Source organism: Episyrphus balteatus, chromosome 2 (genome assembly GCF_945859705.1).
Source record: "Episyrphus balteatus chromosome 2, idEpiBalt1.1, whole genome shotgun sequence".
Taxonomy (NCBI): Eukaryota; Metazoa; Arthropoda; class Insecta; order Diptera; family Syrphidae; genus Episyrphus; species Episyrphus balteatus.
The window spans coordinates 14,788,478-14,814,236 of NC_079135.1; the positions used below are offsets into that span (position 1 = coordinate 14,788,478).

At 28.1% G+C, this 25,759-nt stretch overlaps 1 protein-coding gene across 1 annotated transcript in view; it reads right to left on the bottom strand.

Annotated features, from left to right (window-relative positions):
- The window catches only part of LOC129909392 (lysosome membrane protein 2), a 42,268-nt gene extending 18,418 nt beyond the window's left edge, over nucleotides 1-23,850 (bottom strand). The window contains exons 1-2 of the mRNA XM_055986478.1: nucleotides 23,560-23,850; nucleotides 357-525 (exon numbers count right to left, since the gene is read on the bottom strand). Of these exons, the coding sequence (XP_055842453.1) occupies nucleotides 357-516 (160 nt within the window). The 5' untranslated portion in view covers nucleotides 517-525; nucleotides 23,560-23,850. The remainder of the gene's footprint in view (nucleotides 1-356; nucleotides 526-23,559) is intronic.
- Nucleotides 23,851-25,759: the final 1,909 nt, after the last annotated feature.

Below are 25,759 nucleotides of genomic sequence, written 5' to 3' on the forward strand. Positions count from 1 at the left end.
TCCGATATCGTCCAAAGTTGTTTTGGACTATCTAATTAGTGTCTCCATTGGTCACTTCACCTGTACCGTTAAGGTTGAATTCAGGTAGAAGCGTTTTTCTGCTCACACTTTAAAAGAATCACACTATTCAAATAAAATTAGGGGATCAATTTTTCCAAAAATTACTATAATCTTACAAATAAATTAAACACCTTCCGAAAAGGATTAACCAAAAATGTACTAAACCTATAAGCCCAAAACTTTTTAACTAAATTTTGTTCAAATTTAAAGAAACTTGTCCCATATTTTGTTTTGCACAGTGTAATTGATTAAAATCGATTTAAAGAACATTCAATAAAAAATAAAAAATAACTTACTGTTATTGATTTTGGCTCCTTGTGATATAAGCATCGACAGGGGCGTTGGTCTGCTTCTCATGTGTGCAGTTCCTCCTCCGCTACTTCCACCTCCACCCAGCCCGAATATATGGTCCCTCGCACTTCGTCCATATCTCAGGTAGTGTTTCTGTAGCCCCATATTTTATTTCTGCAAAAAAAATAAAAAAAAAAAGAAATAAAATCAATGGTAAACCATTTAATTGATCTTGAGGACAAAAGCTCAGATATTTTATTAAACAGTTGGTATGTTGGAGATCGCGATCAAGATCAATTCCCATTTAGTTTTAGATATATATATTTTTTTTTTCTAAGGGGAAAATATTGTTTAACTTTGAATTCGAAACCAGAACGGTGGTAGGTAATTGAAAACAGAGTCAGATATGGTTGGGGTTAATATTTCTATGCCAATTTAATTACTTTACTTAAGGCACTCTTGTTTAAGGTAAACATTATAAATATTTGACGGTCAGGTTCTATCAATGAGATATTTTTTTTTTTATTTGATCTAGTCATAATTATTATTTAATAATAAAAATTTTATTGCGGAATATTGTTATGTTCTTAACCTCGGTCAAGAATACAGATGTTTTAATATCTTAACTATGGTCAAGGAATTCTACTAAATAAATTTAATTATTATGTTAATCTGTTAGCAGAACTAAACTTTAGTTGAAAATTTTATGTTGTTAGTTGTCTTAATTACCTACTGTTATTGACAAAAGATATTATTATGTTTTTGATAGTTAAAGTCAATATTTAAAGTTAAAGATTAAACAAAAAACAGAAACAAATATTAGAATGAACTAAAGTAGTGATACAAATGGCACAGAATGAAGTGAAATATGTACCTAAAATGAGGCTTCAAATTCTAAAATATGGCTGACATATTGTTAAGGGCCATTTTTTGAGTGTTTAGACAACTAGGATTAGGTTTACCTAGTGAAATAAATTTAACTCAGTTTTAAAGTTATATATCACAAATCTATTGAAATCATTATAGAACATTATAGTGGAGGCAGCTATTTATTTTTTAGTGACTCGAAATTCTTTCGTAATAGATACGACATACGAGTAAATAGAACGAGCTGTTATGTACATCAATTTTTCATTTTTAAGATCCTAAAAATTAATTGTTTCGTTTTATATCAAATAGTATGGAAGAAAGAAATTCTGGAGAATAATAAAGCTATTGTTTTCAAAATTCAAAATAAAAAAATTCAAATGGGTAATTTCATGAAAAAGTGGACACGAATTTTGAAGAAATTATGCAGTCTTTTTTACTTTTTTTTTATTAGAAAATTACTATTTACAAACGGCAACTATTTATGCAAGTTGCAAAAAAAGATTCTTTGTTGTATTCCCTTATGGATAGACATAAAATTCAGGGAGTTTAATAATCTTAAAGCATTTTTATAGCATAAGCTTGACAACAACAGAAGAATTTCACATGAAAATGACGGAAAACAAGCAAACTGAAAATATGATGAGTCTAATAGTGACGATGACAATATCCCCTAATGAGTGCTAAAATAAGTTAACATTTAAGCAAGCCTCGTTACACACTATTCGATTAAAAAAAAACTTGAGTGAAAATGCATCTTTTCTTTACTTTTGGAACCACAAATCGCAGGTAACATGAGTTACCAAAATAATGTAACGTGAGTTACCTAAATATTTTAAAATTTTTCCTCGAAATATTGAAAAAATGTTTGGTTTTGTCACTCATATTAAAAGCTTGTAATTTCGTATGTATGGAATCTTCATTGAAAACAAATTAAGATTCTTAATTATTATATCACATAAAAACTTCATAATGTCGGACTCTTAAAATTCGTGTCCGATTTTTGTAACGTGAGTTACCATCAAACTTTTATTTTTCCCAAGCAAATGTTAAAAATAAAGACAATTTTTTTAGTTAATTATGAAAGTAATAGTTATGCTCCATTCATGGATAATAATTTCGAATCAATTTACATTAAAATTGAAAAAAAAAAAATTACTTATGTGTTTGAAATTTTTGGGAATGTAACGTGAGTTACCATGGAATTGCCCAAATAGAGTTGACCCATTTTATTATTCTGAACGTCTCATATATGAAGTCAAATTAAAATACGTTATATGTGTCCATCTTGTCTTCTTAAGGCTAGGCGCACACATGCGATTTTGATCGCGCGATTATTCAGTCGCAAATTAGATGACAAGAATTTCAATGACTGTAGACACAATTTTCAATTTTTTAATCGCGAGAAGCATATGTGTTCACTGACATTGAAATCCTTGTGACCCATTTTTGCGACTGAATAATCGCGCGACTAAAATCGCATGTGTGCGCCTAGCCTAACACAACTGTACAAAAAGCGATCAGCTCATTTTCGATGCTGCATAACCTAATACGAGTACGAGGGAGCTTAAATACTGTTTGCTAATAGTTTAACCCTCTACTGCATGAATTAATATTAGCGGACGAAAAAATTAAAAAATGCTTTACATGGGTTCTTTGGGTTGTTTCAAAACGGTTTTCATTAAAAAAATTTGTTTAAATTAATTTGTTTAAAAAATTTGTTTATAAGCCAAATTTGGCTTCGTGTGCATTAAGGGGTAAGAAATGTTACTAATTTTATTTGTTCAGATTATGTAAAGTATACAATTTAAATTATCAAAAGATAAATATTTATCATTTAAAAACAAAATAAAGTAAAATAAATACATTGCATTACAAAAGGTTAAGAATTAATTCAAATTTGGCTCATTTTAAGCCATAGAACCGAGAAAAGCTATTTGTTTTTGCCGTTATATACATTTTTTCTGGTTCACATTCTTTTCACTGTCGAAGTAAGTCTTGCTCAAACATTTTCACCCACTCCCAGATCTTACCAAAGCTAAAAAGTAATACAATGATTGAAAAATATTATAGGTGAGCACCCCTCCCCCTAAAATTTTTGTGGTTACGCCGCTGAAAATGGGGTTAACATGAGGAAAATGTCTCTAAAAGCGAAGGGGTTCCATTTCTGAAGTAAAACATAGCATCCAAGCAAAATAATAATGTAAAGGAACAAAATTTAAAAAAAAAAATTTAACAAATTGTGTAGATTTACAACCCCTTAATGCATACGAAGCCAAATATGGCTTCCGTACTTTTTGCCCTCCCAAGACCAGGCCAATAATTTTTTTTCATTCAAAATTGGTTCATATCATACACAATTAGACAATCCATCAAAAATAAATTTTTAATTCCACTTTACTTACCAAACAAACGCTGTAATTAACACTTAAAGTATGAATATATTCTACACTTTCGATTTCAATGCACACGACTGATCGACTCACCTGTGATCATAAAATACACCTTTATTTTGGGCCAGACACACGAAAAAACTATCTCTATGGGTGCTCAGAAACACAAAGAAGGGGATTGTATTGAATCTTTAACATTTTTTTGTGACAGAGAAGAGAAAAGTGCATACAAACAGACAAAACCATATTTGGCTTCGTATGCAGTAGAGGGTTAAGAAAAAAATTTAACTGACAAATAAAAAATTCAATGAATAGTTTCGAAAATATTGATTTTTCAAAAAAAAAAAAAATATAAATTTTTGAAATAAGTTTTCATATTTATTAAGTTTTAGGTCCAATTTATTCACACTCCATTAAATTTAAAGTAGCCATTAAAAAAGGGAAATTTTAAAATTTGTATGCGATTTGACAGTTTTATAATTTTTAATGGAGCCTTTAAAAATAATGGAGAGTGAATAAATTGGGCCTTAGTGACTTTTAAACTTAACATTGATTTAAAATGAGTTTTCTTAATTTTTCGTATAATTGATATCAAAGTTTTATTTTTTTTATGATTCTATGGGAACATTTTAAAAAATATTTTATTTAAATGAAAATCATGATTGCTTTTATATACAAATTTCAATTTATTTGAAATGAATTTGAGTTCTTTGTGAAATCTTAAAATGTAGATAATTTAACATGTCTTCAAAAGTTTTGAAATTTAGCTTTTGTGTAGAGCTTCAAACTGACAACCACCAGCTGGAACTGTTTAATTGACGAAAAACTAAAAAAAACTAATGCTTTTATCTGAAAGGTTGGGAAAACTTTTTCAGAACAGGCTAAGAAATATTGCTTAAACTGAAAATATAAAATTAATTAAGATTTACATAGGTTAACAAAAACTGTGAAAATGAATTTATCAATAAATTGAAGATTTAATGAAAAGCAGAGTTTAAATTTCCACTTCATAACCCTATAACTCTGAAATGTTCTCGAGGGCCAGAACGTTAAAGTAAAATTTAGGCTGACCACTGCAAAATTTTAAAGACTAGTAAAAAAATTTCTTAACCAACAAAAGTTTTGTTTAATGAAGTGTTACACATACACCATAGTGACCACTATTTTTAAACTTTGACAATTGGGACAAAGACTAAGGTCCATTTTCTTCACTCGGAGTTGAACATAACTTGAGAATTTTTAATATAAAAATTCTCAAGTTGTGTTCAACTTCGAGTGAAGAAAATGGACCTAAAACGATTTCAGCGAACATTTTTATAAAGAATCTTTTTAGTAATCAATACAATAAAAATTTGCAAAATTTTCAAAAAAAATTAAAAAAAAAATTAGGTAAATGATATTTTTTTTTTTAAATTTCGTTTTAATGTGGATGGCATAGCTATTCTTTCTTTCATATTGAAAATACAATTTTAATACTTTCGTTAATTTTCTGGCATTTCAATATGTAGTAAGACTTCTTCAATTAAAAAAAATATATATATACGATGACAAAACAAAAAGTAAAAGACAAATTCTTCCAATAATCCTGTTTTGTATGTTTAACCTATAAAAAATGCCAATAAAAACAAATTAATTGACCAAAGTTTTACAACCTTGAAAATCAGTTCCATCGCATTTGCATCAATTTTTCATTGAAAAGGATAAGCAGAGCCAATATACTTATAATTTTGAAGGTCATCATACTGTACCAGCTATAGACTGTTCTTAAATGTAATCTTCTTATGAAGGAAAAAATATTTCACATTCACTTTTATTTAATTTTTTTCTGCTCTTTGTCTTCAAGATGCAAACTGGTCTGTCCAGGCCGAGTCATCCATCCGACTATGCACAGGTACAGGATGACATAACTCTTAACAAAGTAGGTTGCAAAAACACTTAACACAAATAAATTTACACATGCGCTGTCTCACATGGTCACCGCAACATCCAGCGAGATGATAACATGCACTTTTTTGATATAGGGTGACCAAGCGTCCTTAGTAAAAATCAAAACAAAAATTTTAAAAGAATTTTTTCGAAATAAAATTGATTTGATTTATCTCTCATAAAAGATAAATTTTCAATAAGAGACAACACGTTTTATTTCGAAAAAAAATTTGAGTAAAAAGGAAATTAGTGATTTTTAAACCAATTAAGAAATTTATAGGTAATCCATGTACAACAAGAAACAACTTTGCTTCTATAAGGCCTTACAGAAGAATTTCAAGATTTATGTTCATAGACAGCAAAATTGTTAGTTAAAATTTGGATACAAAATAAATTAAAAAAGAGCAAAGTTTTTTTTTTTTCAAATTGCTAAAAAAATATGGTCACTCTAATATGTGGATTGTGGAACCCCTTTACTGCACTTGGATGGTATCTTATGAATTTATGTTTTATTATTCTCACTTTTATCGTAATTTTTCATTGCATTACTGATTACTTGATGTGATATGACGAATTTAAACTTGTTTCTTCCTTTAATCTTTTGCTTGTTTTTTAAGTAGACACATTTTTTTTGTAAGTACCTATCTGAATCTGTGTGTGGTTGGGAATTCCCACATAACTGCATATATAAAAAAAATTCTGACGTTTTTATCAGGTGTGAATATTCCGCTTTGGGGCTGGACCTAAAATAAAAGATGCAACTTTGCATTTGTCTGTAAAGTGATTGCAACAACAAAATTACTACATTTGATTTTATAATTTATTTGTGGAAATTCCAAAATAAAGTCAACAAGAAAATGTTTCAAGGATGATTGAATTTCGTTGACAATTTAATAAATCGATTTGACAATATTTACTCTACAAATGCATGTATTGTCTGTCATAAAAATAATTTTTAAGATTTTATTTGCCGGCCGGTTAGAGGATGGGTAATATAATTGTCTCATTATACTACAATATTGATTGATAGACATAACAAAGTAGACATTGTTAATTAATGGTCTTAAAACAAATATAAATCTTGTTTAGAAGGCACGGTTTTTTTTATGTTTTTTTTTTACAGAAAAAGAGAAGTAATGAATTCTTAGAGATTTTTTTAGGGATTGCCTAGGGTTTTTTCGAAAGTTATTGGAAAAGTAATTGAATACTTGGAACTACTTAAATCCATTCACACCTTAAAACACCGCCATCTTTAATTCAATCTAAAAAAGTTTTATTTAAATGGTGGTTAAGAAATAAGTAATTACCATTGGTTACACAAGATTCAAGTTTTTGAACAAAATTCAATTTTGAAAATGAAGTGTACTCGGATGTTCCGACAAAATCGGTTCAAGGAAGTTCGTCCAGAAGAATCATTACAGCATCAAATTTTAAAATCACAACTTCCGTCTGATATCTCTGTAATTTTACTCTACTCTTTACAATAATTTTGTTTTAAAGGCTTTCAAGGTTAATGCAGAAACTCTTTACTCGCACTTAAAAGTTATATTCTTATCAAATTGTAGACATCGTTTTAAATTAAAAAAAAACAAGTCAATTGGAACGCAAAATTTTGAAATCCACTTCCTCGCTTCCAGTCATGGCATGTTGATTATATTACGCCACGCGAATGATCCCCACAACCCCCATCAATATAAACGAACTTTTAATCGAGGCCTCCGCAAAGTGCGAGTATAGTAAAGTAGAAGTGTTTTATTCTGAAAAATTAAAAAAAAATGTACAGAGTTATGGTGTAAGAATTAAAAGTTAAGTAAACAATACAGGGAGTAGCTAAATATGTGTTTTTTTTTTCATTAAGTAATGTTGTTAATGAATTCGAATGATGAGTAATAAAAATTGGAACGAAAATACGGAATAAATGTGATTTTAATATTTATTGTTATTGGTAATTATAATAATTTTTTTGTTAACTTACTGATAAGACTTAAAAACCATTACAAACAATATAAAATAAAATTCAAGTGTTTTGACCATCAATAAATAAGTTTTATCGATTATTGCTGACTTGATGAGCTTAATAATTGATTTTTTGGGAATCCATTAAATTTTATATGAAACTTGAAAGCTTTGCAAGGATTCGTTTATAAATTATATTTTACAAAAGTTCATTGGTAAAATGTGTTCTTAAGCTAAATCTTTTGTAACAATAATGAACTTGAGGGTAAAAAAACGCAAACTAATAATTATTTTAGAATAATTTACAACTTTATTTATGAATGTTACAACATTTATAGCGATTAAAAGTACCATGTGCTTGTTTGCAATTTAATTGACCATGCTCCGATGCCTCGCATGAACTAAGTTAATAGTTTCTTTATTTAAGCAATATCAATACATTTTATTTGTCAGGGGTAGCAAACCTTTTCAAACTATGATGTAGGATTTTTTTTTTTAAATAAATATTTTATTTCAAATACTTTTAATCAAAAATAATGACTATCTAATCTTGAGAATTTTATGGAATGTTTTTATTGTATGTGTTTTTATTTGCGTTGTAATTTGCAAATAAATTTGTCATTTTTGTCGTGAACCGTGACGTTAGTATAAATAATAAAAGAAACGTTTAAAAGATTTGTATCTTTTTATTTAAGTACCAAATCGGGTGTACGTTTACGTATAAATTTTATTCGTGGTGTATTTTTATGTGAAAAAAGAAATAAAATTACTAAATTGGCTGGTTTTAAACTTCCTCATTTAACCACACTGTTGTTATTTAGTGACAAATCGGCACATCTACTAGGAATATATGTATAACAACAAATTATAGCACATATTCATTTAAAAATTTTCTACATTGAAAAAAAAAAAAGAATCAATGCAAAATGTGGGCATTAAATATTTTTTTTTTTAAATTCGTCGAATTTCTAACAATTTTTGCAAAGCATACTTTAACTCAAACTACCTTTGAAAAATAACATTCAAAATGGTTACTGGCTAGAATAAACATAAATTAATAATTTCTTTTTTCCTAATCAAATTATCTCATCAAAACTTATATATTTGTTAGGGAAGAATAAAAAAAAACGGCTAACATGAAAGATATTTATCAAATTATAAACTAAACAAGAACATGCTATTAAAAATAAAAACAAAGCAAATACCAGAAGGTAACCTATTTTTTTTATTTCGCGAAAAGATGTGAAAGTGATTTACAAGACATTAAGAATAAAATTAATCACAATGTTATTGCTAGCAAAAATTTATTTGACAGTTAATTTAAATTGCAAGGCTATCATTTTGCTTTTTTTTTTGTTTTTTTTTATATCGCTACGAATTAGTTTTTATTTATACTTCTTTCGATTATATTTTACGATATACACACAGAAAACTATAGGGGTATTCATGCTACAGTGTAAACTCTTGGTAAACCTGGTAAAATGATAAATATGGTAAACAAACAGGACTAAACCATATAAAATTTTGACATACATATTTGCCACTCAGTTTTACCAGGTTTACCACCGTTTCATAAATACTACTTGCTCTTGGAGTGCAAAGCACGAACTAACCTGTAGATTATAAGCAGCATATTGCAACTACAATATGTTTAATGTTTCCACTACAAATAAATAGGTATGTATTTGTATACTCAATTCATTAATTTATCGACCTCAGGGCCCCCACTGAAGACAATGCAGAGAAAGAAACTGTTAGCATAAATTGAGTTACGAAGTAAATTAAAATGAGTTTGAATCACTTCGGATACAAGGGAGACAAATTATGTCATTCAGTGTAATGTATAATGTAGCCACATAATATATATTGATTTGATAAAAAGGTTACCCCAGGGGCTCCAAAAGGAAATAAACTGCTTTTTTAAAAGAAAAATTATAATTTTATCTTAGGGCCCCAAAAAATATTACTTGAAAAATCTTTGCAACCACAAATAATACATTAGGGGCCCCAAAAAAACAAAAAACAACTTCAAGCCAGAGCCCTGCAGGGACCCCAAATGCCTTTACTTCAGTACTTAAAAAAAAAATAAGTTAAAAAAAATTGTTCTTTTTTGCCCCAACATAAATACATCAGGGCACAAAACTAAATGCACAAACGGAATGCCACCGAATATTACATCAGATAAGAGGCTTCAATACCTATTAATTCTTGGCTCCAAAAAAATTATATTATATTTTAGGGGCCTCTAAGCACTTAATTTTGATAATTTTGAGGCCCGAAAAATTATTTTTCAGGGGCCCCAAAAGAAATAAACTATGTTTGATGATGGAAAATCAAATGTGTACACATTACTTTAGAACAGAGACCCCAAGAACTATCAATTCTAAGCTAATAAAATTTTATTTTAGGGGTCTCTTAATATTTAATTTTAGTTTTTCAGGGGCCCCAAAATAAAAAAAAATATGTCTGATGATGGAAACTCAAATATGTATTTATTACTTCAGAACAGAGGCCCCAAGAACTATCAATTCTAAGCTTCAAAAATTTTTATTTTAGGGGCCGCTAAATATTTAATTTTGAGGGCCCCAAAATTAATTTTTCAGGGGCCCAACAATAAAAAAAAAATTATGTTTGATGATGGAAAATCAAATATGTACATGTACATTAGGGCGTTCGTTATTTTTGAATCAAGTTCCTAAGTGGAAAAACTGTTTCTAAATAATAAAAAAAAATCCTCTAATTTGTTCAGATTTTTATTTTGACACTAGATGGCGCCCCAAGAGGGTTAAAGTTTTTTAACATTTGAAATAGGTATGGTATAGGTATTTTTTTAGATATAGACTTCAATCAAAATTTTTTGATTGTCTAAGTTAAACAAAAAGGTATAGATCATTTTTCTAGGACCAGGGGTTTAGTCAGGGCATGCATGGCTTTGTTGGATTTTATTTTATTTTTCATGCTACTCATTTGCTTGTTTAAATAAAACATAAAACATACAAAAAAGCCATGCATGCCCTGACTAAACCCCTGGTCCTAGAAAAATGATCTATACCTTTTTGAAAACGTTGTTTAACGTAGACAAGGACCTCATCAAAAAATTTTGATTGAAGTCTATATCTAAAAAAATACCTATACCATACCTATTTCAAATGTTAAAAAACTTTAACCCTCTTGGGGCGCCATCTAGTGTCAAAATAAAAATCTGAAAAAATTAGAGGATTTTTTTTTTATTATTTAGAAACAGTTTTTCCACTTCGGAACTTGATTCCCGAAAAAAAAACCTAAATAACGAACGCCCTAATGTACATATTACTTCAGAACAGAGGCCCCAGGAACTATCAATTCTAAGCTAAAAAAAAATTATTATAGGGGTCTCTAAATATATCATTTTAGGCAAAGTGCATTACGAACATATTAAAACATTAAAATAAACCTAAAAATGTATAAGCCATACAAAAAAAAATGTATGGCGTATACGTACTTTTTTTGTATCAAAGGGGCCCCAAAATTTAGTCTTGCCCCGGGGCCCCGACGACTCAACGTACGCCACTGTTTATCTCCTTTAGTAATTTGATTTTTCTCACGTCACGCATAGGAGTATTTCGATCACAAACCTGGACAAAATTATTTTTTAAAGTAAAACAATTTATTTTTGCTAAAAATTATTGAAATGAAATGATTTTTATTCAGCAAAACTTTAAGAACGCTTGTGATAAGAAAAACTGAAAAAATAGTATGACATTTCATACACCCAAAATGTGAAAAATTAAAATATCTAAAGTATTAGAGCTTCTAGAAAGGAACCATTGTGATTTTTAGGCTTAGTGAATCCAAATGCATTAAGTTCAATTAAAAAATTTCTTAAAAATGTTAACAACCAGTAAATAAAAACGTAGGGCGTATGAGTGATTTTTACTTAAAGTGAAAATTTCATTTGCAAATTATTTTGTTAATCGCAAAAATTCGCACCCGAATTTTTATATTAAATTAAAAAAATAGTCAATGTTATCATAAATCTATGTTTCGAAGCAGAATAGTAGGGTAAACTATAACAAAGCACTTAGACTTAAAAAAAGCAATAAAAATATCTATACATATGTGGCAGACTCTTTTCTACTGTCATTTAACTGAACAAAAAACATGCCATTAATGCATTAAACAAACAAAAAAAAAATGAACACAATTTTAAATAAATTGTAGATATTTTGGCCCACACTTTTGTAAAATGGCCCTCAAAAAATTCCGAAATGGCCCTCTCTGCTTTTTTCTTCGCGGCAACGCTGATTATAAGACTATTTATATAAAATTTGGTTGATAAACGACATAGAGCACAGTTTTTTTTCTGCATTTGAAAAATACTTCTTTTGTTATAAAAAAAAAGCAATCAATGAAATTAGTACTAAATAATAATAAATAACTGAATAGTTCATGGCTTATATTTGAATGAATGAAATAATTCATTCTATAGTTCAAAGCATTCTATAGCTCTCATCCCATCACTGTAGCAGCAAGCCACTGAATCGATTCTGGTAAGGTGAAAAAAATCATCTGTCTGTTTTGGTTTTCAAGATTTTCAGTTTGAGCTCTTCCCAGATTGTAATAGATCACTTTTATCGAACTTGCTTTAGCTTTCGAAATAATGTAGGAATATTAGAATCAAAACGTATGAATTCATTTTTATGATTGATTTAGTACGTAGGTAGGCAATATTTTTTCCTGCTTTAACATCTTTGATAGAATTTTCATTCAAAACAACATTAATTTTTGCATACATTATTGCTTAAACATTTATAACCAATATTTAAATACTGTTAAACCTGCTTTATAATTGCCATTTGCCTATGTTAAATGTCATAAATCAGGTTAATTGCTACTGAATCAAGTGCAAAAACTACGCACGTCTCAATTGTGCAAAAACTTGACCCAACAATATATAAGCAAATATTCAATTGACTTTTAAAAGAGTAAGGAAATAAATTTAAAAATGCGTTGAATTTACAATTTATTTAGTAGGAGAATTTTAAGTGTATTTTAGGTAATTATACCTACCTAGTTTAGCATAACGTGACGCACTACTTAATTAAATGCGCACATTATAATTCAATGCATAAATTAATTTAACTCAGACCAACATTTATAAAATTCTAGAATCCCCTCTGTAAGAACTTTATTGATTTATATCTTTTACACTCAAAAATATCAGTTAAACTCAAACGAAATCCAATTAATATATCTTAAAAGTGTTGCCATCTCATTCAACTTGAAACAAACAAAATTTTTAAATTACATAATATCCTCTCCAAGTAATGCAAATAATGTAAATATCAAATCGGCTATCTACAGTTTATTCCTCTTTTCTGTTTTGCAAATAAAACATCTTCAACATACACTAACTCCTCTCAGACAACATATACACATGCAAACATACCAGATGACCTTCGATTTTTATCTCCAGTCATCCATCCATCCTCCTGCTTCTAGCTGAATGCATCCATCAAATCTTAATGCACACGTGATTTTTAACTTGGTTGCTCCATTAAATTTCGTCTCTGATGCCCATTTTATTCCTGAGCTCAACAAAAACAACAGTGAGTGCAGCATAATAAAATATCATGTTCCGTCGCATATTGTCTTTTTGAAGACAGGTGCATATCTACATGTGCACATATAACTAACCTAACCTAACCAAACAAAACCAAAACGACCTGCGATACCACCTTATATCAACACTAAACTAAAAAAAAAATTGTTCACCTACCAACCTACTTATCGTGACCGACTCTCGGTCTTACCTTTCCTGATCTCAAGACACACACTCAAACTCTTAGTGAATTTTCGTTACTCTCTGTCTGCATCGCAAAAGTTGTAACAATTATCGTGCTGCATAGTATAAATAAATCCGAAAAAAAGTTTATAAATATCATCGTGCTGTCCAAACAGGAGAAACCCAGTATTTTGTTAAGCCGATTTGGGGACCAAAAAAGTGGTTAAACTTGTATTTTGTTAAAACTTTCTTGATATTTTTTTTTCAGTGAAAATTATCACTATAAGAACTCGTTCATTTTTGAAATTTCTTAAAAGAAAAAAATCTATAATTTCCCTGCTTTTTAAAAATTACAAAATGCTGATATGAGGTTTCGACTGTGGAATAAAACAAAAACTTGCTTTACAGAGACTACGACGATGATGGTGACGATATGGCGACTAAACTGCTTCGGGCAATGGTCTTTTGGTGAAATGGAGATAAAAAGAAAGCAAATCTCATGGATTTTTTCAATACGTCACGGGGATGCTGGGTGGCAGGCAAGAGGTTGCTGCTTTGCCGCCGCCACAGTAACAGCTGGCACATGGGGCAGTTGCAATTATTGCAATTCAATTTTTTTTCTCTCACATCTTACCACTTGAACATACATATAAATGTGAATGTACCTACTACATACTATTTATATCAGATAGCTGGTAAATATTTTTGACTTGCATTTTTCGGATTGCATAATCGTCGGAGAGTGTATATGAAAAACGTGTTTAATAAGCTCTATCACTCTTTAGATGTATAGAAAAGGGGGTTTGCGGCTTAGTGGACTCTGGACTGGCAAAATGTTCCTTCACGCAGAGTCACTATGTTAAATCGCATAGTAATTTGTTATTAAATAATAAATTCATTTGTTATTAATTTTATTTTATTTTTCTTGCTTGCAATTATTAACGCAGCATTTTTTTTATTATTATAGATGAGTGCAGGTGATAAATTTGATATGTTTAGGTCGAAGAATGCTTTGATTAATGATGACCTGTGTTTATAGAGCGGGGATTTTTTTTTTGCTATAGTTTATAAGCGTAATCGGTGATCGTTGTCTCAATCATTTTTGTCAAAGGTGATCAGATATATAGAAATACAGCTGCAAAATATTTACGTTAAATAAAAAGTTTAGAAGGGGTTGTTAGGTTAAGAAAATTATACCATACTAGTTTAATATAAAAGAGCTGACGTGCAAACTTGATAGTATGTGCACTAAATGATAATCACGATTTATGGTTGTAATTTGAATTTAAACGTTAGAGAATTATTTTTGGCGACAAAATTTGTAATAGGTAAATCAAGTATTAGCAACAAGAGAACTAACGTTTCAATCTAGAAAATTAATGAAACCAAGTTTATCAGTTGAATGTTTTTACAAAAACTTAATTTAGCATACAATAATTATTATAAAAAACAAGTTATGTGCGTTGAAGCTTGTTAAAGAATACAAAGTCTAACTAGATTTTTAGAATATGTATGTTGTTTAAAACTAATGAAGTGGCCTAGATAATAATAGATTTATCACCTTAATTTTAATTTTTTTTTCAGCTATTTGGAGTCTTGCGAAAAACATTGATCATTGAAAAAAAAGCATGCAGTGTAATTTCTTTTATTAAAATTAATTTTTAGAAAAAAATATTTTCAAAATCGTTAGGGGCGTTTTAAAAAAAAATGCGATTTTGTAGCAACTACTTATCAACATCTAAAGCTTAAATAAAAAAAAAAAAAACAATGTCATATTGTTATTGTGTCTTCAAAAAAAAAATTTTTTTTTTAATCCTTATACAAAAAGACAGACTGACAGATAGACGCTAATGTCACGTCTGATTGTTATCTCAACTTTTTTTCTTGTTACGAACGCATAACTTGATATATAGTACCAATATCGCAATTAAAAACAATTGTTTATGAATGCAATATTAAATAAAATAAAACAGCTAAGTGAATTGTTAGACAAATAACATACATACATCATACATTTTTTCATTTAAGTTTCTAATGATCACAAATAAAAATATTAGAACAGTCTCCATCTGAGCAATTCTTTTAACCATACATATCTATTTACGGGCTTTGATTTGAGAACAAATTTTTTCCAAGTGTTAAAAAAAAATAATATATCTACAACTCAAAAATAGATCAAAATTCTGTTTGTTATTTATTAATCAATTTAATCATTTAATTAATTTAATCAACTCTATTAAAAAAAAAGTTAGCAAAATAAAAGTAATAGTATTAAGTTTTATTTCACAGTTTTTTCCACTTAAATTTTTTAAAAACCTTAATAAAATTAAGCTTATTTTGAACAATGAAACTACTTTTCATACGAGATTATTTTTTTACTAGTACCAGTTTTTTTAACCGGTCTTTTTGGTTTTAATGAGAGAAAATTAAAATCCTCAAGTAAATAATCCTTATTTTACAGGCAATTCTGTAAGAATTTAAATTTTATTTCTTAAATGCTACCAAGAGAGTATTAAGTCTGATTACAAAAAAAAATCATGATCGTTCCAATATAAAATTGTATTGTTTCTTCGATATTGAAAAAAACTAGAGCCTCGAAGATTTACTTCGGAATGTTTGTTAGTAAAGTTGGTACTTGCATCACGCTGTGATTTAGAAGAAATTTCATTGAGAAAGAGAAGCATAGAAAAGTGATATCTTGTTTTCGATGAATGAACATTTTTCTGCTTATAGTTGAAAACTCCGTATTTGCCTGTAAAATTCCAACAGTAATTGAAAAATTTGAATAATACTCGTATTATCATCAACTCATCAATACTTTGATATTTTACTACCGCAATGGCAATTTAGCAGAGCATTATAATATTTACAAAAAAGTGCAACATCAACAATTTCTTTTAATAACCATTTAACAAGAAAAAAACAATTAATTGCAAGCTCCATGCTCAGTTTATGTTTTTTCGTCAATATTATGTAGTGCTTATTTTACAGAGGTGCTTACTGCCTAACTTTATCAACAAACACAATATCTACAATTTTAATAAATGTAAATTTTAAATAAATGTTGGCAAATGAAAAATGTTTCTTCCTAATAGTTTGCCAATAATTAAGATCCTGATCCTTAAAATTAAATACAATTCGAGAAAAATAAACTTGTTGATAGATAAAAATAATAATATTTTTCGTTTTTAAGTCTTTCATCTGTATGTATGAATCTTCAAATTAACAATGAACTTGATTATAAAATTTATACTTTTAAAGTTGTCTTGCTTAAGATGGGGTTACTAACTATAAAATAAACCAAATATAAAAATCTCCATATTTATAGGAAGATTTTCCGTGGATTAAAATTTAATTTTGTTTTAATGCTCTGGTTTGGTAGCTTCTTTAAAATTTCATGTTCGAAATGCTGCAATTGATAAAGTAGTTACATTTGATTAAAGGTTATGGTTATTATTTTAAGCTCATCATATAACTTGCTTTATTTTCGTTTTCCATTTCATTCAAAGGAACCATTATGACCTTATCTCCTCTTTATTGTATAAAACCTAACACCGTAGGCAATATACATACCATTGATATCGTCCAAAATGATCTTCTTTGTTTTTGTTTTTTTTTTCGGGGAATTTTTATGCCTGCTTGGCAATGAAATCGAAAGTTTTTCTTGTTCATGTCTGCAACCGCAATTTCAATGTCACCCACCTCGCGACTTAAAAAATTTTAATTGTCATATATACTTTCTTACAAATTGTTTGTTTGTTTGTATTTTATGGTTTGATTGCGACAAATTTATATTTTATTGTTTGTTTGTCTTTTTATAATTATACAGATTTTATCTTTTCAGTAGCAAACCTAATTGGATCAATATTGATTCATTTATAACAACAAAATCAAGTGGAACACATTTTTTTTTTAAATGATACCTGTCATTGGAGGTTATTAATTTCCAACAAATATCTGTGATTAAGTACTTTAAGTTAATTTTAAAAAATTTAAAATTACCTTAAATCGATGCATAAATTAACATTTCACATTTAAAACAGAAGTCAAAACAGGCCTCATATTTAATTTGAATAATAATAATTACTATTGTTTATAAACGAGAAGTAATCTTCTGTTTTCTTCCGCATTTAAAGATTGAAGAGTGCAAGCTTTTTTTTTCTAAGTGCGAAAGGGTAATTATAGACGTTGAATTTGTTTTGTCATCATTTATGCCCTGTAATTATTTGATCAAAAATTTAAGATCTCTGACCGATAAAACAACTATTTAAAACCAACAAAGTTAACCTGTCAGATTAATTATTCAAAATTATTCCAGCATGTTTTCCATTGAGAGAATTTGTCATCATAATGAAAACAAAAGAGCTGAAGTACGAACTCTTTTTTTGTTTTATATTTTTTTTAAATTTTGATTGTTGCTAAGAGGAAATTATTACTCTCGATTTTATTTTATATATATTTAATTGTAATTGTTTAACTGTGTCAAATGATGCAATTTTCTTTCGATTGCAATTTCTTTACTCTCTTATACACATTTTGACAATAAGTATTTTTCCACTTACGTGCACTTAACGATGCGCGTGCATTCATCCATTTTGCACAGCCCAGTACCGCACACAGCACACTGCTCTGCTACAGAGAGCAACAACAGCAGCAGCACTAGTATAGTTGCAGTCTCTTGAAGTTTTCCACATAAAAATTACCAATATCTAGAGTGAAGAAAAGTTTTCATGCAACTTTGATTATTTGCTATTTCTATAAGTTGCATTTTCATTATTTGATTATATAAGAATAAAAACTTCACAGCCAGCAACTACTTTACCACTGCCCGCCCTCTTTAAATGCTCCAGTTATTGTACTTTAAAACCTGCATCCACACAGACGACCAACAACTCGGACGACGATCTCTAGAGCGATTTGTAAATTGCATATTTGCGTAAAGAGCTAAAAATATTTGCAAGGTCTTTCTTTCTGAATGATGATAATGTGTGTTTTCATTAAAATGAAAAACCTCGTGCAGACGGTTAATTAAAGAGCATTACACCGAGATTTATACAAAGGCCAATATGTTGGCTATATGCTTTTTCGAAGCTTAATAGAATTGCAATTTTTTTGCAATTTATCTCTTACTTTGTTGGCTTTTGTTAAATAAAATAATTGCTGTTGTCTCTCATTTGTTAAAGATTTTTCTATGGAATCTTAAATTGAATGAATCAATGTTCAATAGAACATTCATTTTAATAACTCAATCTCGCTGTGATCAGATAATATATCTTTCTTTTAGGTTAGTTATTCCACATTTTATGTTTGTATGCTTTACAGGTATTGCAAATGCTTGGGATAGTCATGGTAATTACATTTGTGTGTTTGTCCATTGAGTCAATTTTGGTGTTAATGTGTCGAAATGAAATATCTTACAAATTACTTTTGTTGTCTATGCACATTGTATGAATTTATTTGTTACAATTTTATGAGCAGCATAAATGTTGCGGAACGTCATATTTGTTTGGGTTTATGTTTTGATATCATGGAATGGTAAATAGATCCTTTGTTTTTATTTATTTTCATGTTTTTGTCTTGTGAAAAGCTTTTATTCGGGGTAGACTTTGGTTGATGTTATGAAACGTTTGTGAAATGAAATAAATTGAGACACAGTTGAGAATTTATGACACAAAAGTCATTCTTTCATTGTTTACTTTTATTTGGTAGTTTGTTTTTTGACAAAAAAAAAATTCAAATAAAATCAAATTTTGTCTTCCCTAACATGGTATCTACAACAATTTAAATAATAAAACTTAATATTTTGTATTTACCTTAAATTATATGAATCAAAGCTTTGAAATACTATATTACTTTTTTATCACACCAGCACATGGCTAAATCAATAGTGGAAAAGTTTAATGACAATAAAACTGTTCTACAATCATCGTCTTATTTGAATTCTAAAAAATACAGTCGTGCGAAGAATTGAATAGCTATTTAATCAAATAAAATTGTCATTAACTGGGTCTCACGTTGTTGTTTCACGTTTGTCTCTAAAATATAAGTCAAAGCACTTGAATCTTTTTTTTTTACCGACTTCTAAAAAGGAGGAGGTATTCAATTCATCTGTATTTGTTTTTTTTTATGTTTGTTACCGCATAACTTTGGACAGAGTGAATCAATTTTGATAATTTTTTTTTGTATTGGAAAGCTTGTGGCTGCAATGTGGTCCCATTTCAATTTCGTTCATTTTAAGCCATAGGAACTATTAGAAAAACCATAAAACCCCGTTTTGAATCATGGAAGTCGGTACAAGGAGGTACAATAGTAATTAAATGGCGCAAAATTATTGACAGTTTTATTTGAAACTAAAACCTACTTAGTATGGTTCTAGGCTAAGAGAAGGTTTTTTTTATAAATATTAGACTTATTTTTTCTTCAAACTGTACTGATCAGACAATCCTAATTTTATAGTTTTAGTATCACGCTAAAAAGCTGTGAAGATATTAAACCTTCATAAAAATAAATGTAAAAAAAAAATTAAATAATTTTGGTAAATAAGAAGATATTTCGCAAGTTTTGAAAATTTTCCAATTTATTAAAACTTTTTATTCATTTAGAAATTCAAATGTTGAAGCGAATTTTTTAAACAAATACCAAAAATTAAGCAGAATTGAATAGGAAAAATCAATTATTAATTTTTTTTTACCGGGTATAAAAGTTTTTCTACATTTTTGAGGTAAAAATATTAACAGCAGTAGAAACATTTTTTCAATTTAAAAAAAAAAATTTTTTTTAGATTTACTGATTTTTTTTGTTTAAAATTTTAAATATTTCTAATTTGTAAGAAAAAAGATAAGTAATTTTAGAGGAGTAGAAATTTACAACTGCAATCTGTTATCACAAATCCATTTTACTAACCAGAGTTCTAATATTGAAAATATAAATTGTGTTCATGAAAATTGAAACCTAGATAAAACTCTTCCAAATTAACAACAATACAAAAAAAAATTGTTTTCTATTTTCTTAGAATTTCTAAATGCTGAATATTTAACCTAACACAGAGCGTATTTTTTGTTTAAAACCATTGATTAAATGGAAAGTTAAAAATAGTAGATAGATGCATATTTTTCAAATCTATGAATACAAAATTATCAAATACTTCCTTATTCCGTGACCTTTCTTTTTAAATAAAGTGAATCTTCTTCGTTGGCTATAGGTCTTGATTTGAGTCTATCTTTTCTTCTTTGTCGACATTTCACGTGTGCTTACACTCTTCTTCAGGACTAAGAAAAATAATTCTATAAAGCTCTAAAAACGTATAGAATAAATACTTATCTTGAATCCTCTAATGATCCCCAATTGATTGCAGTTGATTAAAGTTTAGGTTTTTTTATCAAGCTTATATATTTTGAAAATCAATAAAAAATGTCTTGAAAAAGACGTTTTTAATTATCAAAATTTCAAAACATAAAAACTTTTTTAATTATTTGATAAGAAATTCAAAAATGTTTCTTATCAAATTGAGTTGATAATTCAACTTAAAAAATTCCTTTTAACAAACTGACTATAAATACTACTAAGCCCTTCACAATCCGATCTCTTATTTACGGTGTTGTCTGTATCTAAAATATGTAACATTTCTAATATCATTCTCTTATTATAATGCTTTTCGCTTAGCTTTTAAATCAGTAAATGTTTTGAGAAATTCACTTTTTTCTAATTTAAAAGGTGAATTTTCTAAAAACGATAAATCAGATATAGTATATAAAATCAAATGTTTAGGTGATGGATCAAATTTTTGTCCATCAGTGTATGTAGGTACTTCCATGCAGAAGCTAAAAAATCGTAAAGCTGGTCATAGATCGGATATTAATAACGGGCATTCTGAAAAAACTGCTCTAGCTTTGCATTGTATAGGTGAGGGACATAGGCCAGATTATAACAATGTAGATATTTTACAATCAGAAAAGCATTATAATAAGAGAATGATATTAGAAATGTTACATATTTTAGATACAGACAACACCGTAAATAAGAGATCGGATTGTGAAGGGCTTAGTAGTATTTATAGTCAGTTTGTTAAAAGGAATTTTTTAAGTTGAATTATCAACTCAATTTGATAAGAAACATTTTTGAATTTCTTATCGAATAATTAAAAAAGTTTTTATGTTTTGAAATTTTGATAATTAAAAACGTCTTTTTCAAGACATTTTTTATTGATTTTCAAAATATATAAGCTTGATAAAAAAACCTAAACTTTAATCAACTGCAATCAATTGGGGATCATTAGAGGATTCAAGATAAGTATTTATTCTATACGTTTTTAGAGCTTTATAGAATTATTTTTCTTAGTCCTGAAGAAGCGTGTAAGCACACGTGAAACGTCGACAAAGAAGAAAAGATAGACTCAAATCAAGACCTATAGCCAACGAAGAAGATTCACTTTATACAAAATTATCAACAAAGAAATAAGTTCATTTTTAATTCCTTTGAATAAGTCAACAAAATTTTATAAGTTATTATTTGATAGCATTCTTAAATTAGAATTAGCAAAAAAATATAAATGATAGGTAACAATATTTCTGTCGAGATAATTAATTCATTCAATAAATCATCCCAAAACAATAATTCTAATCTGTACCTACTAAATATAGGTACGTATAAAATTGTCACACCTAATTGCGCATATTCATAAAAAAAATTTCGTTCTCTCCCATCGATCAATCACCTAATCTTGTTTTCAAATATTTCTTCTTATCTGCACCACCTGGGTGATAATATCTGGGACAAGGTCATTCCAATATACCGTGATACGAAAAAATCGTCATATTTGCAAATTTATATACCCACACGAGACTGTGTTAAATTATGACTCAATTTATCTCCATATTCAAATTTATATTTCTAATAAAATTTTAAGATTCCAAACCGTTTAAAAAAGATAATAAAAAAAAAACGAACAACAACAAAAATAATAAATTAAAAAAAACACTAATCCGCATGAATAATTTAGTTTGAATTTTTTTTTTTTTGTTTTGTTTGTGATCAGGAATCCCCAAGATAAGAATCTCAACAAAACTGTTAAATAAAGTCAAAGAGGTATTAAAATGAATCGCGGTAAAATGTAATAAAGAAAATAACCAAATTATATCACGAAAAGTAAATAAAGAAAATAAATTCTTTAAATTAACATAAAAAACATTATTTCTAGATAAAGATCCAATGTCATACTTTTTGGACTCTGTTTTTAAAGATCATTTTCAGGATAAAAATAAGATAAAGTCATGCTTTGTCCATCCTTTAAGTTAAAAATAGATTAAACATCTTTTTCGATCTTGCATCATCCGGAAGCATCAGAACAAAAGCAAAAGTACCTATACGACAATAATAATTTTTACACCACAAACAGTTACAATACCAAAAATAAACAGATCCAAAAATGTATATCATCATCGATTAACCTTGAATAAATTTGTTTACAAAAATAGTCTTCTTTTTTAAAAATTTCACAAGCGAATGACCGGAATGATCTGATCATAAATATAAAATTAATTTTGAAATAACAAAAAAAAAAAATAACGCAAGAATCTCCCGAAAAAAAAACTGAGAGTCAATCCTCCTTTTCGATGTCAATGTCAATGAAATGCTAAAAAAACAACAATTTCACTAATTCAAACTTCCCAAAAAGCAAAAAAAAAAAAAACAAAATAAATAATTTTGTGCAAATTTTTATGTAAATTTAAATACGATCGATGGAATAATGTCTGATGACGCTTTAAATCTTTGAGGTACATTTTTATCCAAGCAAAATCGATCAGATTGCATAATTTTATCTAAAATCGAAATGTGAACTGAGCATCATGACAAATAATTTATTAATTTAAACCAAAAACAGACATTTTAACAATTTGGGCGTAAAAGATGATAAATGTAAAATAAAAATTTAGATTATTGGATGAATTTATATGAGCCAAAAATTTAACATAGGTAAAAAATTTTTTTTCCACAGAAAAGTCTAAAAGGTCAAAATAAATCGAAGGATACTTCAATATAATTTGTCCATAATCCTTGACTTAAAAAAAGTCCTACAAAAAATTAAAATAAAAAAAAAAATGAAAAAATGCGATATTTAAAAACGAAGGATTTTTTTATAAAAAATATTTCAAAGGATATTTTTTTTCGAAAAAATAAAATTTTAATTTTTTCACAGCTTAATTTAAGAGTTTTGTTCAAGAAAGAATTTCTTACAAATTTTTCCAAATTAAAAAAAAAAAATCAGGAAAAAATAAATTAAGGACTTTAAAAAGTGAAACTTACATCTAAACTATTTTTATTGATGAATTGTACTCTTTTGTACTCAAGGGGCATTCCTTTTCTTGAAATCCTGGCAAATGTAGGTAAGTATCCCAACAAAGTCTCCTCACAAAAATGCCTATTTAATTGTCATAGTAGTCACACAAGGATATTGTATCCTTTTTTGAAAACACATTCACTTTTTATAATATTTATTTTATACAAAATTCGACTATTTTGAAAAATTAAAAAAAAAATCGCAAAATTTTTCACTCGAAATTTTCACCGAATATTTTTTTTTTCCTATTTTAAGGATCACAAACACACAAGCGATTTAAAAAAATAAAAGAAAATTTTTCACAAAAGAATTTCGAAAAAACCCTCCGAGATGGGATATTTTTTAAAATTTGATCCTCAAACCGAAAAAGGATATATTATTATCGGTATAAATTCGAAAAACACAAATAAGGAACACGCGCGCATGAGCAAAACGTTGTTGTCGTCGTAGTGATGTGCGCCTTCTCTGTTGATCTAAAGTTATCGCAGTGTAATGTGAAAAGCTCATATGAATGGACCCGCATCTAGATGCTTTTAACTTAACTTTACTACCACTAAGACCGGAGTGCGGATCATTCCACCACCTTAAGTAGTTTTAAAGTCATCGAGTCTTGAAGTTACTTTATTTTTTTATTTTCTGTTTTGTTGTATTTTTCTTTGCACATTTTCCACAGACATTATAGACTGAATGTGGACGGTCGGTGGTGGCGTTTCTTGTATGTGTCACACTGTCTCAGAGTCTACAGTCTGTGTATATTTTTTTTTGCAAGTTTTTCTTCATAAGATTTGTTTTTATTTTGTATTTTTTTTTTTTTTTTTGTAATGGTAATGTTGTTTATTCCTGTTGAACGATTTCGATCAGTTTTGTTGTTTTGGGGTTTTTGATATTTGCAATTATAGATATTTCTCTCTTATACACGATAAAGTTATAGTGCAATTTGTTTTTGTATTTTGAATTGTGAGTATCTTCTAGTATTTGAGTTTTTTTTTTGTATTTTTCTTTGAGAGAGGAACTTTCTTTATAGCTTTTTGATATTATGTTTGTTTGATTTAGAGAATCTGGCTGTGCGTTTAAACTTTAGACCGTTTATTAGTTCTTCCTCGTTTCCGTTAAATGGAAATAAGTTTATACTCGGTAGTGGATTAAAGTTAAAGAAATGTTATTAGTGCAAAACGGGCCCATAAAACTTTTTATTGGAATTGTAAAAATGTTTAAGAATACATTTTTTTACAAATTTGTGGCCTTGCCATTTTTACCGAAATTCACTATTAGTCAATTCAGATGAAAAAAAAAACTCACATAGAGTTGATTTTCGTAAAAAACGTGCATTCTACAGTGGAATCCATGTTTTTACTTTCCCATTTTCGAAATAAAATAAAATGCACGACTGTAGCTACCTACCTACAATGTTAAACGTTTTGATGGAAAAAAATTAGGAAAAATATATTTTGACTTTTTAAAGAAATTCATAAAAAGTGTACAAAAAATTTTTAAGAGAATATTATTCAACACTGAAAAACAAAATTTCTAAAAAATTGATTTTTCAAAAAATTTGTTTTTAATAATTTTAATAGATTCACAAACATATTTTGAAAACTTTATAAAATATGCTTTTAATGAGTTTTCTAAAAAATATGGAAACAAACAAAAATACGCACCAGAATTTATGAACCATTTAAAATAAAAGTGATCTAACTACAAAAGCAAAAAGATGTTCCTTAATCATCTAAGTTTGTTCTCCTAGTCGAAACTTCTGAGGAAACAAACTTATAGTAAACAAATAAAAATTCAATTGTAGTAATGTTTTTAATTATAATATTTAAAACTAAATAAGAATACAATAGGTTCATAAAAAAATACCTTAACTAATAAATTGTAAGTCAACGAAAATGTTATTAGATCAAAAACGTATTGTATATATAATATATATTATATATTGTATATTTTGTGTGAGTAAAGTTATAAAATGCAGCAATTACATGTTTATGATCATCTGTAGTTGTTGAAACTTTTTTGAAGTCTGTCAGAAACCACTTTGTCATACCATCCGTCGTTGCTTGCGTCGTTCCTTCCATGTTTTCACATTTCCATCAAATTTGGTACAAATGATTTAAAATTTTCGGGTATTGATTTAATTTTCTTGAAATCGATTTTGGTTTTATTTTT